The sequence below is a fragment of the Ceratocystis lukuohia genome (genome assembly GCF_044167205.1).
Source record: "Ceratocystis lukuohia strain C4212 chromosome Unknown Supercontig4_pilon, whole genome shotgun sequence".
NCBI classification, from domain to species: Eukaryota; Fungi; Ascomycota; class Sordariomycetes; order Microascales; family Ceratocystidaceae; genus Ceratocystis; species Ceratocystis lukuohia.
Window position 1 is genome coordinate 2,772,010 of NW_027263523.1, and position 13,060 is coordinate 2,785,069.

Here is a 13,060-nt window from a genome sequence, read left to right on the forward strand (position 1 = left end):
ATGATTAACAAATAGACACAAGGAACAGGAAAACGCTATCGAAAATGAAGCAATAGAAAATGTAGCAAGGAAACAACCAAACATAGAGAAAGCACACAAGCAAGCAAGACTCACGCTTTGCTTTTGTCAATGTTGCTTGTCGTGCTTTTTGGCTTGTAGCAAAAAAAATCAGAGCGAAAAAAAAAGTTGGTGATAAAAAAAAAGTTGGTCGCGGTTTAAGGTGGGGCTACCGATAAGGAATCTAGCCAATAGGGTCTCATTCTGATAAGAGAACTTGGGTTTGGTTGGATTAGGCAAAAGTGTAACCCTAATAGCTATCTCATAACCCATCAATGCATCATGGAATCATTCGTCATGAATCCCTCCGCCTCTCTCAATTGTGGCTGAGTGCTCATCCGTATGACAGTATAACTATGGCTGTGAGTGTACAAGACTTCAAATGCTTTTCATGCTAGGCCACCACAGCGGACGTCCTAACCCGAACTCACCGCAGACTCTCCCTCCCCAAATCGTCCTTCTTGGGGACTCTCTCTTTGAGTTCTGCGTACCTCTCTCCAACGGCTTCTCGTTTTATGCCGAGCTACAGAACTGTACGTGCTCTAGCACATGGAGCTCGGAACCTATAGAGCTAATGCGCTGCAACTAGACCTTATTCGTCGCTATGATGTCGTGAATCGTGGCTTCTCTGGCTGGAACACAGCCAACATGGTTCCTCGCATAGCCCAGATCATCCAGCCGCCGTCAGCTTCCGTAGCCCCAATAAAATATCTGGTGAGACCCGTGGTTATAGCATAGCTACGCTACCGACCACCGACCACCGACCACACGCACTCTACGCACATATGCTAACACCCACCGGCCTTGTTAGGTTGTTTTGCTGGGTTCCAATGACGCTGTCCTGCCAATGCCAGCCACGATGCAGCATGTGCCCATTGACGTCTACCGCGCTAACCTTAAGGCCATCATCAGCCACCCTAACATCCAAGCCCATAACCCAACTATTATTCTTGTCACCCCGCCGCCAGTAGACGAAATCCGCATGGCCGTGGTCGACGTTGAGGCTGGCTACCCATGTGCGATACGCAAGGCCACCACTAGTGCAGCCTACTCGCAGGTTGTGCGCGAAGTCGCCAGCGAAAGCAGCGGAGTCCTACTAGTAGACCTGTGGAGAGGAGTCATGGACAAGGCTATTGAGATGGAGGGTAGCAGCACGGCGTGCCAGTATGATGATCAGCATGGCTGGCTGGGAGACCCAAAGTGTGGTAGACGTGGCGGACTGGAGACGCTGCTGCCAGATGGACTGCACATGAATGGCGATGCGTATAGAGTGTTTTTCGATCTCTTGAAAGTGCATTTGCCGCAGCCTGACGAGGACAAGTCGGATTATGTGTTTCCGGCATGGAGAATGTTGAATGGGGGGATGTAGATAGGGTAAGGGAAGAAGGGGCGATAGGGGATGTAAGCGCCTGTATTTACAGGGGCCGTCTGCTAGTGCGAGAAGGTAGGGTCGGCGGAAGGCAGGCGGCTAGATGATGTTTCAGAAGGGAGACATACAAGCAATTTACAGGGGCCAATAGGGCTAACTAGAGGTGCTGTATGAAGGGGGCTTGCTTGTCCTCATTCTTTCGTTGCCTCACAAACTCTTGTTTTATTTTTATTGCCTTGGTAGTGAGAGTAGCTACAAGAAGGCACTTTGGCGGTCCTTATTCTGTGCGATTCTACGAATTTCGAGCTTTGGATTTGCCTTTGTCTTATTGCATTTTCTGCTCAATTTTTTTGCCCTTGATTCCTATTTATCTGGTCCTTCTACCTTCTCCCCAAGTCCCCTTCAGCCTTGCCTTCGCCTTCGCCTTGTTGAGATTCTTTTTAATACTAATTCTTTTTTGTGCCGTGTCTCCCCCCTTTGTACCTCTGTACCCTCGTATATTTCTCTTGTACCTTTGTCCCCTTTGCTTGACGCCCTCGGCTTCTTAAGGCCTTAAACACCAACGGACCAACACACCATAATATCGCAGCCTTGCATCCTCCTCATAGTTGCCAATTGCTCCTTGATATCCTCTGTCCGCGTCCGTATATATCGCTCGTCTATCTGCCGTGTTAACAAACTCTCGGACAAAATCCTCGGAGCCCATAATAGAACCCTCACCTCATTTGTATCATCTACTGCTGCTCGACACTGCCACCTAGCAATCGGCCATCTCTTCTCCGCCTTGTCCAATAATCGAATCTTGTCCAGCGCTCGACGCAACCCGACTTGATAGCTTCTGGATTGCTGCTTCTCTCTCCGATTTTGCTGCCACTGCTCCCCTGCCACCACCCAGCCAGAGCTATTCTCGCCGTCATTGCCACCGCTGCTTATCATTTCGGTTGTCGTCAACACTTTCCTTTCCATCCTTGACACCGACACGGTCTCCAACACAGCCCATTCCGGGTCAGCCTTGTTTCTTCCCTCTAGCCATTCATCTCAGCAAGCAATTCCCTCCTACCCAATCCCGCGGCACCCTCTGGCATCGTTGGCGAAAGACCAGACAAGGCAGGGCAAGAAAGACTCTTCTCCTTGACTTTGTGGTCGCTTGCATGCGATGCCAAGAGGCACTGTGAGTGCTTGATGTGTTGCTGCTGCCGCCGCCGCTGCCTCTACTACTAGCCTCTTAGCTGGCCCTCCAACCTGCCTGTTGCATTCCCGTCTCTGCTTTGTCGTCTGTGTCTGCATCTACCTTTGCCACTCCTCCTTGGATTCCTCTGCTCCTTTTATCTTTGTCTGCCAGGCATGGATCCACGTTTGGTTATACCCCGAGACGAGTTCAATAGCCTCCAAACTGAAGTCAAAAGCCATGCCGAACGACTAAGCCGTCTTGAGAGGCGACAGCAGGACGATGCTGCCCTCAAGAGTGTTTGGAACTCGCCGTTTCCTAGTGTGCTTACAGGAACACCACAGCAAGGTACGTAAATTGAACCGTAACTTGTCTCTCCCCTTGTTCTTGACCACTCTTTACTTTCTTCTAGCTTACTAACCCGTTCCTTGGACTGTCTGTCTCTATAGATCTTGCAGAGCCCATCTCTGCTGATGACTACTTTAACGGCCTCGACGAGCAAAGCGACCACCTTCTTGGATCTCTACATCTTGACCCCACCGACGAAGAGCCAATTCGTCGCGGAACCGCCTCAAGGGCGAACAGCGTCCGCTTTGCTGAGAGTGCTATCCAAGGCTCTGCTTCTGCGTGGAACGCCAGCCAAAACCGTACCTCGAGTGATTTTGGTCTTGTGCGTCCAGGAAGCAGTCTCATGATGGAACGTTCCCTGTCTCACAAGTCGGATGGCCGTCACAGCTCGACCGGCCATTCTGTTCATTCTATTCTTTCCACTATGTCCGGACGTGCTAGTAGCCTTGGTCTGGATGGTGATGACGATGACGATTCCTCTATCGGCATGCCTGAGCCTCCGCCAAGCCTGTTCATTATGGGCTCTGTCCCTTCTATTGTCCGTTGCTGGCTAACGCCAAAGTTTTCCCACGACACCCTGTTGTATGCTGATATTTGCACTGGGTCTCAAAAGTCCACCCTCGAGTTTGCCCTAGCCAAAGAGCTGGATCTTCACCATACCCTGGAGCGTGACATTAACGGAAATTACACCCTCACCCTTCCTGTATATCTCGCAGAGGCCATAGTAACCCAGCCACACAGCCGTTCGAACAGTGGCCATTCCCACCAGATTCCAACTGTCATGGTCACTTTCGAAGTAGTTGGTCTTGATGCCAATGACGTCACTGAGCACCCTAGCCTCAAAATATTCATTGGAAGCGATGCCCTTCGGGCGCATTCTGCCGATGTTTTATTGTCACAAAACAAGTTGGTGCTGTACAGTGCAGAGCGCGACAAGCTTTCTGTCCCTTTTGTGCGGCCAGAGGATGAACGTGTCTTTAAAAATATTTGCACTCGGAACCTAGTGAGGCAGAAGTCATTCATCAGGCTGGATGCCACGGCAGCCCCATTTATATCTGGTGGAGAGCCCAAGCTTTTGAGCTCACAATCCGTGCCCAAGTCCATCGAGTCTCACCAGAGCTCTGATGACTTAGAGGGCGATGTAAATGGCGTAAGTGCTCAAGCTTACGGACACTCTTCGCCGGATCCTATGCCTGTCACGCGGCCGTCTTCTTCCAAGTCAGCCTACTTCCCCACACCTTCTAGCATGCAATCAGACGCAAGCGAAGGTGACCGGGCAGTTGCAACCAAAGAGCAACAGCAGTCATCTCGGCCGTCGCTGGCGCTGTCTGAAAACGGCAGCCTGGGTAACCAGCAAAAGCAACCCTCGGCCTCAGCCCAGGCCACAACTGCCACTCACGGGGCCGTATCTTCGGGCTCTGGAGAGCCGGAAAAGCGACACGAGCTGAATGTAGGTATCTGGGGCTCATGGCGCAACGGAACTATTAGCTCTGATCGCGAAAACGGTCTAAGCGGATACCAGCCTGCAGGCAAAAGCACACGTACTATGAAGGTCCTCAAACCCAGTCGAAACATTTCATCAGCCCGAACCGCCCCTTCGATTACTACTGATTCGACAGCATCTACTAGTGGGTCCACCATTGCTTCTACTGCTCCCACTACGCCCCGAACACTGAGTGATCCAAAGCGTAAAGAAGGCGCAGGCCAGCCATCCGCATCGACATCGACACCGACACCGACAACAGCACCAGCACCAGCACCAACATTGGCCGCAACACCACCATCAATGACGCCTGTAAGCCGTTGGGAGAGTAAGCGGTCGGTAAGCGCGACGGATGCCAAGTTCCCCATTGCGTTTCCTGGCCGCGATGCTGTTCGACAGGGCTCATCGTCGTCTACGTCGTCTAATGCACTGCCCCGATCATCAAACCCAGTCGGTAGTGCCTCTGCGTTTTCATGGATGAACACTAATGGCAAGGCTAAAACCCCGGTGGGCGAATGAGCGATAGGCAAGAGAGGAAGAGGAAGAGAAAGAGGAGCGAGCACTGGAGGATACGGCACAAACAGGGGAGATGCAACATCAAGAGTGTGATCGTCCAAGCACTTGTCTACAATACCTCTTTCTCTAGTTGGCGGGATCATGCTTTTTATATTTATCATCAATTCATTTCAAATCACTACCTTGGGAAAAGACTGCAATGCAAGCCTGGAGGGAAAGGACAGGTGAGGGTATGAGAGAAAGGACAGATGCCTCACTCTGCCCACCACGTCGCATTAGAACCTGGAGCAGCGGCGATACCCGATAGCAGTAGAACTATTAACACCAGCAGTAATGATAACACAAACAGCACTAAAACATAGCCAAGGTCATCGCTATAAATGGATGCACTACACAGCGTGCAATAATACACATAATCATACATCGTACACCGTGCCTGTCGTATTGTATCAACACCGTACAGTAATACTCTTGCTTACTTAAGCAGCCCACATCCCCTCGCCAGCAAACTCGCTCCAGAGCGACGACTCGATGTCACTAAAGATGGGGTCTAAGCCATGAAGATGTGAGACGTCGGTCGGGATGAGGGGTGGAGCAGCGGCTTGTTGCTGTGAAATCACGGCGTTCTGGGAAATGATCATTTGTGGAATGCCTGATGCTCCAACAGCTGGTGCCTGTGGCTGGCCCTGCGACTGTTGTTGCTGATAAGCGTCTAGATTCTCTAGAAGCGGGCCGCCCCCAATCTCCGGCGCCGACGAGTTGAAGGCAGAGTCCGCAGCAGCGGCCGCCGCTCTTGTTGATGCCGCGGCAGACCCGACGCCTGGTATGCCTAGTGTGCGCGTCTCTTGAACAATCAGCTCCATCTCCTTGTTTAGCATGATGCGCAGGTTTTTCAGCGTCATCACCAGCCGCTTTAGTGGATCTGGCATTGGTGGCGCCGACGTTTTGACAGACGATAATGCAGCAGCTGCCCAGCCCGAGGCGTTGAGCTCGGAGCTGCCCCACCCCGAGCCAGAGCTGGATCCGGGACAAGCACTTATTTGGCGTGGTTCTTCAGCATGCTGTTTCCGGTGACGCATAGTGCGTGACTCGATGAAATCCTCCATCTCGCGCACTTGCATGTCGATGGCAGGTCCGAGCTCGAGGTGCTGGGAAACCTGCACCCGATCCCACCCGGGGAAGCGTAGTAGCAGCAGCTTGAGTGACGTTAGAATGGCAAAAGCGAAGTCGTAGCAGCTGAGGCAGACACTAGTAGGCTGTTTAGTAGGATCGGGTGGCGTCTGGCGGTCAGCAGGAAAGCGATGCATCATGTAGGATTTGATGGCCGTGGCGCAATTCCACAGGAGCTGGATGCGCTGGGAGGCGAGCAACTGCGATGATATGGCGTCGGATACGGCGATTTCATACAGTAGGATTTCCGCAATGGAAACATGTGTGTTGATGGCAGCTGTTGGGTGTAAGTATTGGGCTGCAGCAGAAACTAGGGTTATACAATAACTAGGTTGTCTAGGGTTAACTCACAAGATGAGCGTAGATGGAGCGGTAGCCCTGCTTTAAAATCCTGCAATTGTTGTTGGAGGCCGTGCACAACCATGCTAAGCGGAGCGGGTGGAACTCCTGTCGCTAAACGATCATCATTACTGGACGAGACGGTGACGCTGATGATCTGGGCTAGCCGTTGAATGCGGACAAGGTGCACTAGGAGTTCGTCGCTAGGCAGCTCGTTGTGCATCTCGATAATCGAACACCAGTTGTCAATAGCTGCCGTATCCATGAACACGTCTAGTCGTTTGTTGGTGGTGAATACACTTTGAGAGTTAAGGATTTAGGTTAGTTGTGTGGGCCGCGGATGATAGACGCTAATTCAGGCAAAAGAGCAAGCCGAGAGTTGGCGACTTACAAAGTGTTGATATAATAAACGCCGACAAAGGCGCGCAAGTGCTCTAGCATGCGTGAATCAGGCGCTGAGTTAATGGGATTTTTGGGCGCCATGCTAGCTGTGATCCCGCGCATGAGGAAAATCAGATTTGTGGTCTGGAAGCCGTTGAGATCAAACTGGACCCAGCAAATCAGCAGTTGCAGGGCCTGTAGCAGGTCGAGATTGCGTTGTGGCTTGCCGAGGAACGATGCAGCAATGAGGGTCTCTAGAAGCTCCTGCATGGCGGTTGCCTGGTGGCTGCCATCATAGAATAGTGCAACCATCATGACGGCGCGGAAGAGCAGGGGTCGCGTGCGGGCTAGCTCGGTGGCGTCCATGGCTTTCGGCACAATGACAAAGGGAAAGAGTGGTTCGCGGCTTTCCCGATAGATGGCGAGCAGATCAGCAGCTTCTGGTGATGTGCAGATGGGCCAGACCCGGGCAGGGCCTGGCACGGGAGTTGATGCTGAGGTGGCTGTAGTTGTGGTTGCAGATGCAGATGTGGAAGTAGACATAGAGGGGTGAGACGCTGAAGAAGGGGCAGGCCCTGAGGCGACTGGACTCCCCATGGACGGAGAGCGAGGAATAGCTCCGCCTGAGTTTGGGGATAGCGAAGAAGTCTCTGCTGAGGGCAGAACAGAGTCCTGGTGTGGGAAGATGTGGTTAAAGCGGTGATCAGCCATGATGCTCTCGCCAAGATTCGTATTCTTGCGCCGTTTATTTGGGAGTTCGTCATGTTGCTCGATTGATGCCATCCTTATTTCGGCTGTCAGTGATGGGGAGCGAGACGCTGGAGCAGGAGAATGAGAGCCTGCCACTCCAGATGATGATGCCGCGGAAGAGCCAACTGCATGGTTGCCCTGAGTAGCCTGAAGCTTGGCGGTAAGGTCGTTGAGACGGCGTTCTAGCTCGGAGACTCGAGTAAGCTTCGGGGCCTTCTTCGGCCGTGGGGGTGCAGGCTCCTGGTTCTCGCATATTTTGTCTAGCCGATTGCAGCGCTGGCAGCGCGTAGCTCCAGGTAGACCAGGAATGCAGCGAGCCTTGGCTTTGGCGCAAGTGATGCAGGCTCGCGGACCTTTGGTACGTGGCTGGTCTGACATTATATATGCAAGAGTGGGTGGGTGAATGTGAGTCAAAAGATGGCCGGCTAAGCGGGCGTAGATGTCAAGATGGACGTGTAGCGGGAAAGCTGGTAAAAGGATCGGGTAGCAATGGCGCGGATGCGTAGCAAGTAAAGCTAACAAAAGGGTGGCGAGTTGCCGCTGCACCAGTCCGAATTACGTGAGGAAGCCTCAGTAGTGAGATAACCCTTGAGGGTTTGATTTTGAGGGGGGGATCTATCTATGGGTTCTTCAATATGATGCCGAAGGCTGGGTAGTCTCAGGATAAAAAAAAACAAATGAAGGGGGAAGGACACGATGGCCAGCGAAACGGGAACAGGAGGTTCTTCTCTCTGGGTACGAAGCGCTTCGTGTGGGCAGTTGAAATCCGCTGCATACAGCTGGGCTGGCTAGGCTTTCGTCACTAACTTGGACACCTCTTGGGCTATCTAAGGATGCCCGCGTTACAGGGGGAGAGCCCTGGAAAAAGAGCCGCCAACGAAGCGGCATTCCATCACCGGAGGCGGAGTAACAGACGAACCACATAGGTCCGTCTCCAAGAGCTAATAGCGGGCCAAATGTATCTATACATATTGCTATGTGCCAAATGCACATCTCATTTTCTGGGCCGGAGTCGGGATGCGCATCGCAACTGCCTGCGCTTACCTGGCACGGCTCAAGCTTAGCGCGTGAAGGAAGAGCGAATAAAGCGAACAGACCTATACGAGTATTCGGGTCCCGGAGTGGACTGCTCCATCTCCGTCCTTGTTTCACAAAAATTATAGCTGCCATAGATCACGTGATACACAGTAACGGTGGTTGCACAAGGAGCCTTTCACGAACTGAGCAACTACTCCGGGGGTGTATAGCACACAGCGAGTACGACAAGTACGACGGCGTACAAAAAAAAGAAACTGGAGTTGGTTAAGGGCGGTATTACATGAAAAGCTTAGAGTAGTTTGCACAAGACGTGAGTCTTACACCGAAAGATTTGTGGGACAAAGCTGCGGACGAAGACAAGGGCTATTGTTGTTGATGGGGGCATTCACGAATAATGAAGACGTAATTTTTTTTCAGCCTTCGGACGACGTAGAGCAAAAGCTTTTCTGGGTTTTTTGAAGGAGCAAAGCCGCTAATATTGCTTAGGGCAATAAAATATATTGTAAAAAAGTAGGGGAATCTCAACCACGCAAAAGACAAGGCTGCGGATCCTCTAGACGAAAGAAATGTTGTTAAGTGGACAGAGCGCTTGTTCCTAAAAAAGCTTTGTTTTTCGGAGGTAAGGGAACAAAAGCGGCATCTAGTCTTTTTTTTTAATTTTAATTTTTCTTTAGATGAAAGTAGCGATTTCATGAGTTATTCGGAAAGGGGCCTTATCTCCTTCCTATGCCTGATTTCCTGGTTTCTCGTTTTGTCTGTTACGAGTTGGTTAGATGCTCCTATCTTGGGGGGGGGGGGGGGGGGGGGGAGGAGGGTTAATTTTTTTTTGAGGGGGTTTTTATTGTTTTTTGCAAGTGACGGTGAAGAAAGGAAGAAAAACCAAAGTAAAAGGATAATGAGACAAATACCAGAAGGAGAAGAAGAAATGGAAGACGCATGAAAAGACGAGAAAACAGAGACAGTGTAGCTAGCGATATGGGGGCTTTTTTGCGGAGGATTTAGGCCAAGAAAAGTCATGACAAAGCAAAAACGGAGAAATCCTTGACGGGGGTCTTTCCAAGAAAAGGATACAGCCCGACACGAGCGCGAGACAGGGAGGAAGAAACATGAGCGGAAAGCATAGATATATGTGTCGAGGAAGGCACCAAGCAAGGCATGAGCACAGGTAAGCGAGTTTTTGGAATCGGTTGGTCTTGATGCAAGAGCGTCACAGCGTTTACATAGACCGCGCCTAGCCCCATCTCCATATATACCGAGACTCACATAAGTAAGCCTGTCTGGTATAATGTGGAGGGCCGTGCTCAGCTTAGGCAGTTGCGGCAGTTGCGCGCGGCTCCTCTTGGGCTAACAGGGCCTCAGTGACTTGGTTCACACTAGCTTTTCCGCTGGCTACGATCTTGCGCGCGGCCTCTTCAATACCCAGCTGCTTTTCAGTCCAGATGGGCGCCTCCGACTTCTCAGGGGCACCAACTCCAATAAAGCCGCCCTGTCCAGCCCAGTCGCTGGTGCGCTTGATATCGAGACGGGTCCAGATCGAGTCAAGTGCCGAGACCAAGGCCTCGCGGTAAACACGCGTGTGACCGGGAGTCGGGGTAATACGCAGACGCTCCTGACCGACAGGAACAGTGGGGTAATTGATGCTCTGCACATAGATCTTGTGGTCCTTGAGCAGCATGTCGGATGCCTCCTTGGCTAGACGAGCGTTGCCAACCAACACGGGCACAATGTGCGATGGGTTGGGGATGACAGGGATATCACGCGCAGTTAGTTCTTCCTTGACGGCGCGGGTATGCAGCTGTTGCAGACGGCGGTCTCCAGCATAGTTCATCTGGTATTCGATCGATGCACGCGCCCCAGCCATGACGGCAGGCGGAAGCGAGGTAGTGAAAATGAAGCCAGGGGCCAGCGAACGCACGACATCGACTAGCTTAGAACTGCCGGCAATGTAGCCACCGACACAGCCATAGGCCTTGCCCAGCGTGCCGGTGATGATATCGATGCGCTCCATAATAGAGCCAGCAGGGCGGCCGGTGGCATGGGCCTGCCAGTCTAGGTGTTCGGCAACACCAGCACCGTGAGGGCCGTACATGCCGACAGCGTGGACCTCATCGAGGAAGGTGATGGCACCGTACTTGTCGGCTAGGTCGCAGATGGCTTCGATAGGGGCAATCGAGCCGCACATGCTGTAGACTGACTCAAAGGCAATGATCTTGGGCTGCTCAAGGGGCAGGGCTGCCAGCTTGGTCTCCAGGTCGACTAAATCATTGTGCTTGAAAATCATCTTGGTGGTGCCGCTGTGGCGAATGCCCTGGATCATGGAAGCATGGTTTAGTTCGTCCGACAAAATCACGCAGTTTGGCATCTTGCTGCCAAGAGTGGCCAGGGTGGCATCGTTGGCCACGTAACAGCTACTAAACACAAGCGCTGCCTCCTGGGCATGCAACTTGGCAAGTGTGGCCTCCAGCTCGACGGCGTGCTTGTTATGGCCCGAGATGTTGCGTGTACCACCTGCGCCTGAGCCGTAAGTATCCAGAGTATCGTGCATGGTCTGAATAACGTGTGGGTTACTGCCCATGCCAAGGTAGTCATTGGCGCACCAAACCACGACCTTGTCCTCGGACGTGGCCTGGTGAGCGCGAGGGAATTCCTTGGCCAGACGGTTGATGTTGTTGAAGTAGCGGTACGACTTGTCCTTGTGCTTCAGGTCTAGCTGGTCCTGGTACCAGCGGTCGTAGTCAAACTTAGGGCCCTCGGACAGCGGGTTGATGCTGGCAATCTTGTGGTGGGCTGGGACAGAGAATTCAGCATAAGAACTCGATACTACATCATGTGCACTTAGGAGCCGGACTCACCTGTCTCTTTGCTAGAGAACACCGCTCGATCAGCCTCCCGGGCGCCCTGCGGCTTGCCGCTATGGATACGGCGCCTCTGCTGAGTGTACAGACCGGCCGGCTTAGCGGATGCGGCAGTAGCAGTAGCAGCAACGCTAGTGGTAGCCGAAGTGCTGTACTGAGCCGAGCGCACAGCCATGGCCTGGCCCATGACGGGGCAGCGATTGGCTAGGACCTGCAGCTTCGACATGGGGCCGCCACGGCGAGGCGAGGTCAGCATAGCCGGAGTGGAAGCAACAGAAGCTGAGATCGCAGGCTGGGCGCGTGCCGAGGTTGACAGGGCACGCAGGGCAGCAGGCGATGACTGCTTGAGGAATGGGCACACAGCCTTGGATTGGCGGAGAACGGCGTCCATGGCAAGCGAAAGCGGACGGAAAAATCAAGGATTGAGTGTTTCAGAAGTTGGTGATGTTAGTTTGTGGAAGCAATTGCAACAACCAAGACAGTGGTTAGTGTGCGGCAAGAAAAGAAAAGATGGGAGAAAAAAAGGAGGAAGAGGATTATCGTCAATTCTCTTATTCACTTAGATTCCGATGTAGAAGGAGAGAAAATACGAAAGTAGCAAAATTGCTCCTTCCGCTTTTTTTTTAATTTTTTTTTATTTGACTCTTAGCGTCGAATGAAAGACAGTTTCAGCTATCCCCAGTGCCTTGTTAGTAAGCACAAAACCTCTAGATAGTAGTGCGTTATTGCTTGTGAACCATTGTAGCACTGCGAACGATCTTGGCTCTACTCCACTCTTAGAATTGCCTTGCTTCTCATTGGCCACCTCCATATTTTATAGGCCCCACTAGGGGATGTGTAAATCAAGAAGAAGGGGAAACGAAAAGTGAAGAAAAAGTCTTGGTACTTATCCTCCTATTGCTTTGACCGCGTGGGCCGATTCCTGCATGTGCTAAACATGCGCTGGTTTTTTCGTTTCTCTCCTTTCTTCGGCTTTGAAAATTCTGTGCAAGTGTTGTTTAGATGCGCACTCAAAACTAGGGAAACGTTAGACCAAAAGAAAAACATGCAAGGCTGCAAGGCTGCAAGGCTGAGAACGCCACTGCCTATGATTGGCTGCTAGCCCTGTCTCAAGGAAGGATGTATCTATCATGTTGTGCCACATCACAGCAATTAGCAATCAATGGGAGATGTCGACGTCAAGTGTGTATAAGCAAAGAAAATATAATGCAATATTGGGTATTCGAAAACTATAGAAAACCGGCCAAAAAGGAAAAGCAGAAACATGAATAATGGCGATGTTTATGCCCTAGGAATTGTTCGCGGCGCACATGAATACGTACACACAAACGTCCATGATCAGGCGGTTGCTAGCCACAATGGTTAAGACTTCCGTGAGCCGCTAGTTGAAACCGATCCCGGCGAAGATACAGATGAGACTAACGACGCCTGACGATCGCGCCGCCTGCGTACCGCCTCGAGAACTGCAAGGTCTCTGTTGATATGGCCTTTATTAGTACCGCTAGAGGATGCGGGGCTTTGTGTTGCTGCAGCATTAGCTACGATGCGGCTACGCATCTGAGCAAGGTGCTATAAGATGGGAAAAA

At 51.8% G+C, this 13,060-nt stretch overlaps 4 protein-coding genes across 4 annotated transcripts; 2 read left to right on the forward strand and 2 right to left on the reverse strand.

The window, feature by feature from the left end:
* Positions 1-439: 439 nt before the first annotated feature.
* On the forward strand, positions 440-1,426 carry HOO65_040647 (GDSL esterase/lipase; the record flags this gene model as incomplete). The annotated part of the gene is made up of 3 exons (XM_071002954.1): positions 440-590; positions 647-771; positions 869-1,426. 3 exons carry the CDS (start codon positions 440-442, stop codon positions 1,424-1,426), a joined length of 834 nt encoding a protein of 277 aa, XP_070859490.1.
* Positions 1,427-2,770: 1,344 nt separating this feature from the next.
* HOO65_040648 (uncharacterized protein) lies at positions 2,771-4,944 on the forward strand (the record flags this gene model as incomplete). Its single annotated transcript, XM_071002655.1, has 2 exons — positions 2,771-2,942; positions 3,044-4,944. The coding sequence occupies 2 exons, from the start codon at positions 2,771-2,773 to the stop codon at positions 4,942-4,944; spliced, it is 2,073 nt and encodes a 690-aa protein (XP_070859491.1).
* A 476-nt stretch (positions 4,945-5,420) lies between these two features.
* On the reverse strand, positions 5,421-7,959 carry HOO65_040649 (uncharacterized protein; the record flags this gene model as incomplete). Its single annotated transcript, XM_071002603.1, has 3 exons — positions 5,421-6,388; positions 6,463-6,749; positions 6,842-7,959. The coding sequence occupies 3 exons, from the start codon at positions 7,957-7,959 to the stop codon at positions 5,421-5,423; spliced, it is 2,373 nt and encodes a 790-aa protein (XP_070859492.1).
* A 1,966-nt stretch (positions 7,960-9,925) lies between these two features.
* On the reverse strand, positions 9,926-11,865 carry HOO65_040650 (5-aminolevulinate synthase, mitochondrial precursor; the record flags this gene model as incomplete). The annotated part of the gene is made up of 2 exons (XM_071002702.1): positions 9,926-11,406; positions 11,472-11,865. 2 exons carry the CDS (start codon positions 11,863-11,865, stop codon positions 9,926-9,928), a joined length of 1,875 nt encoding a protein of 624 aa, XP_070859493.1.
* Positions 11,866-13,060: the final 1,195 nt, after the last annotated feature.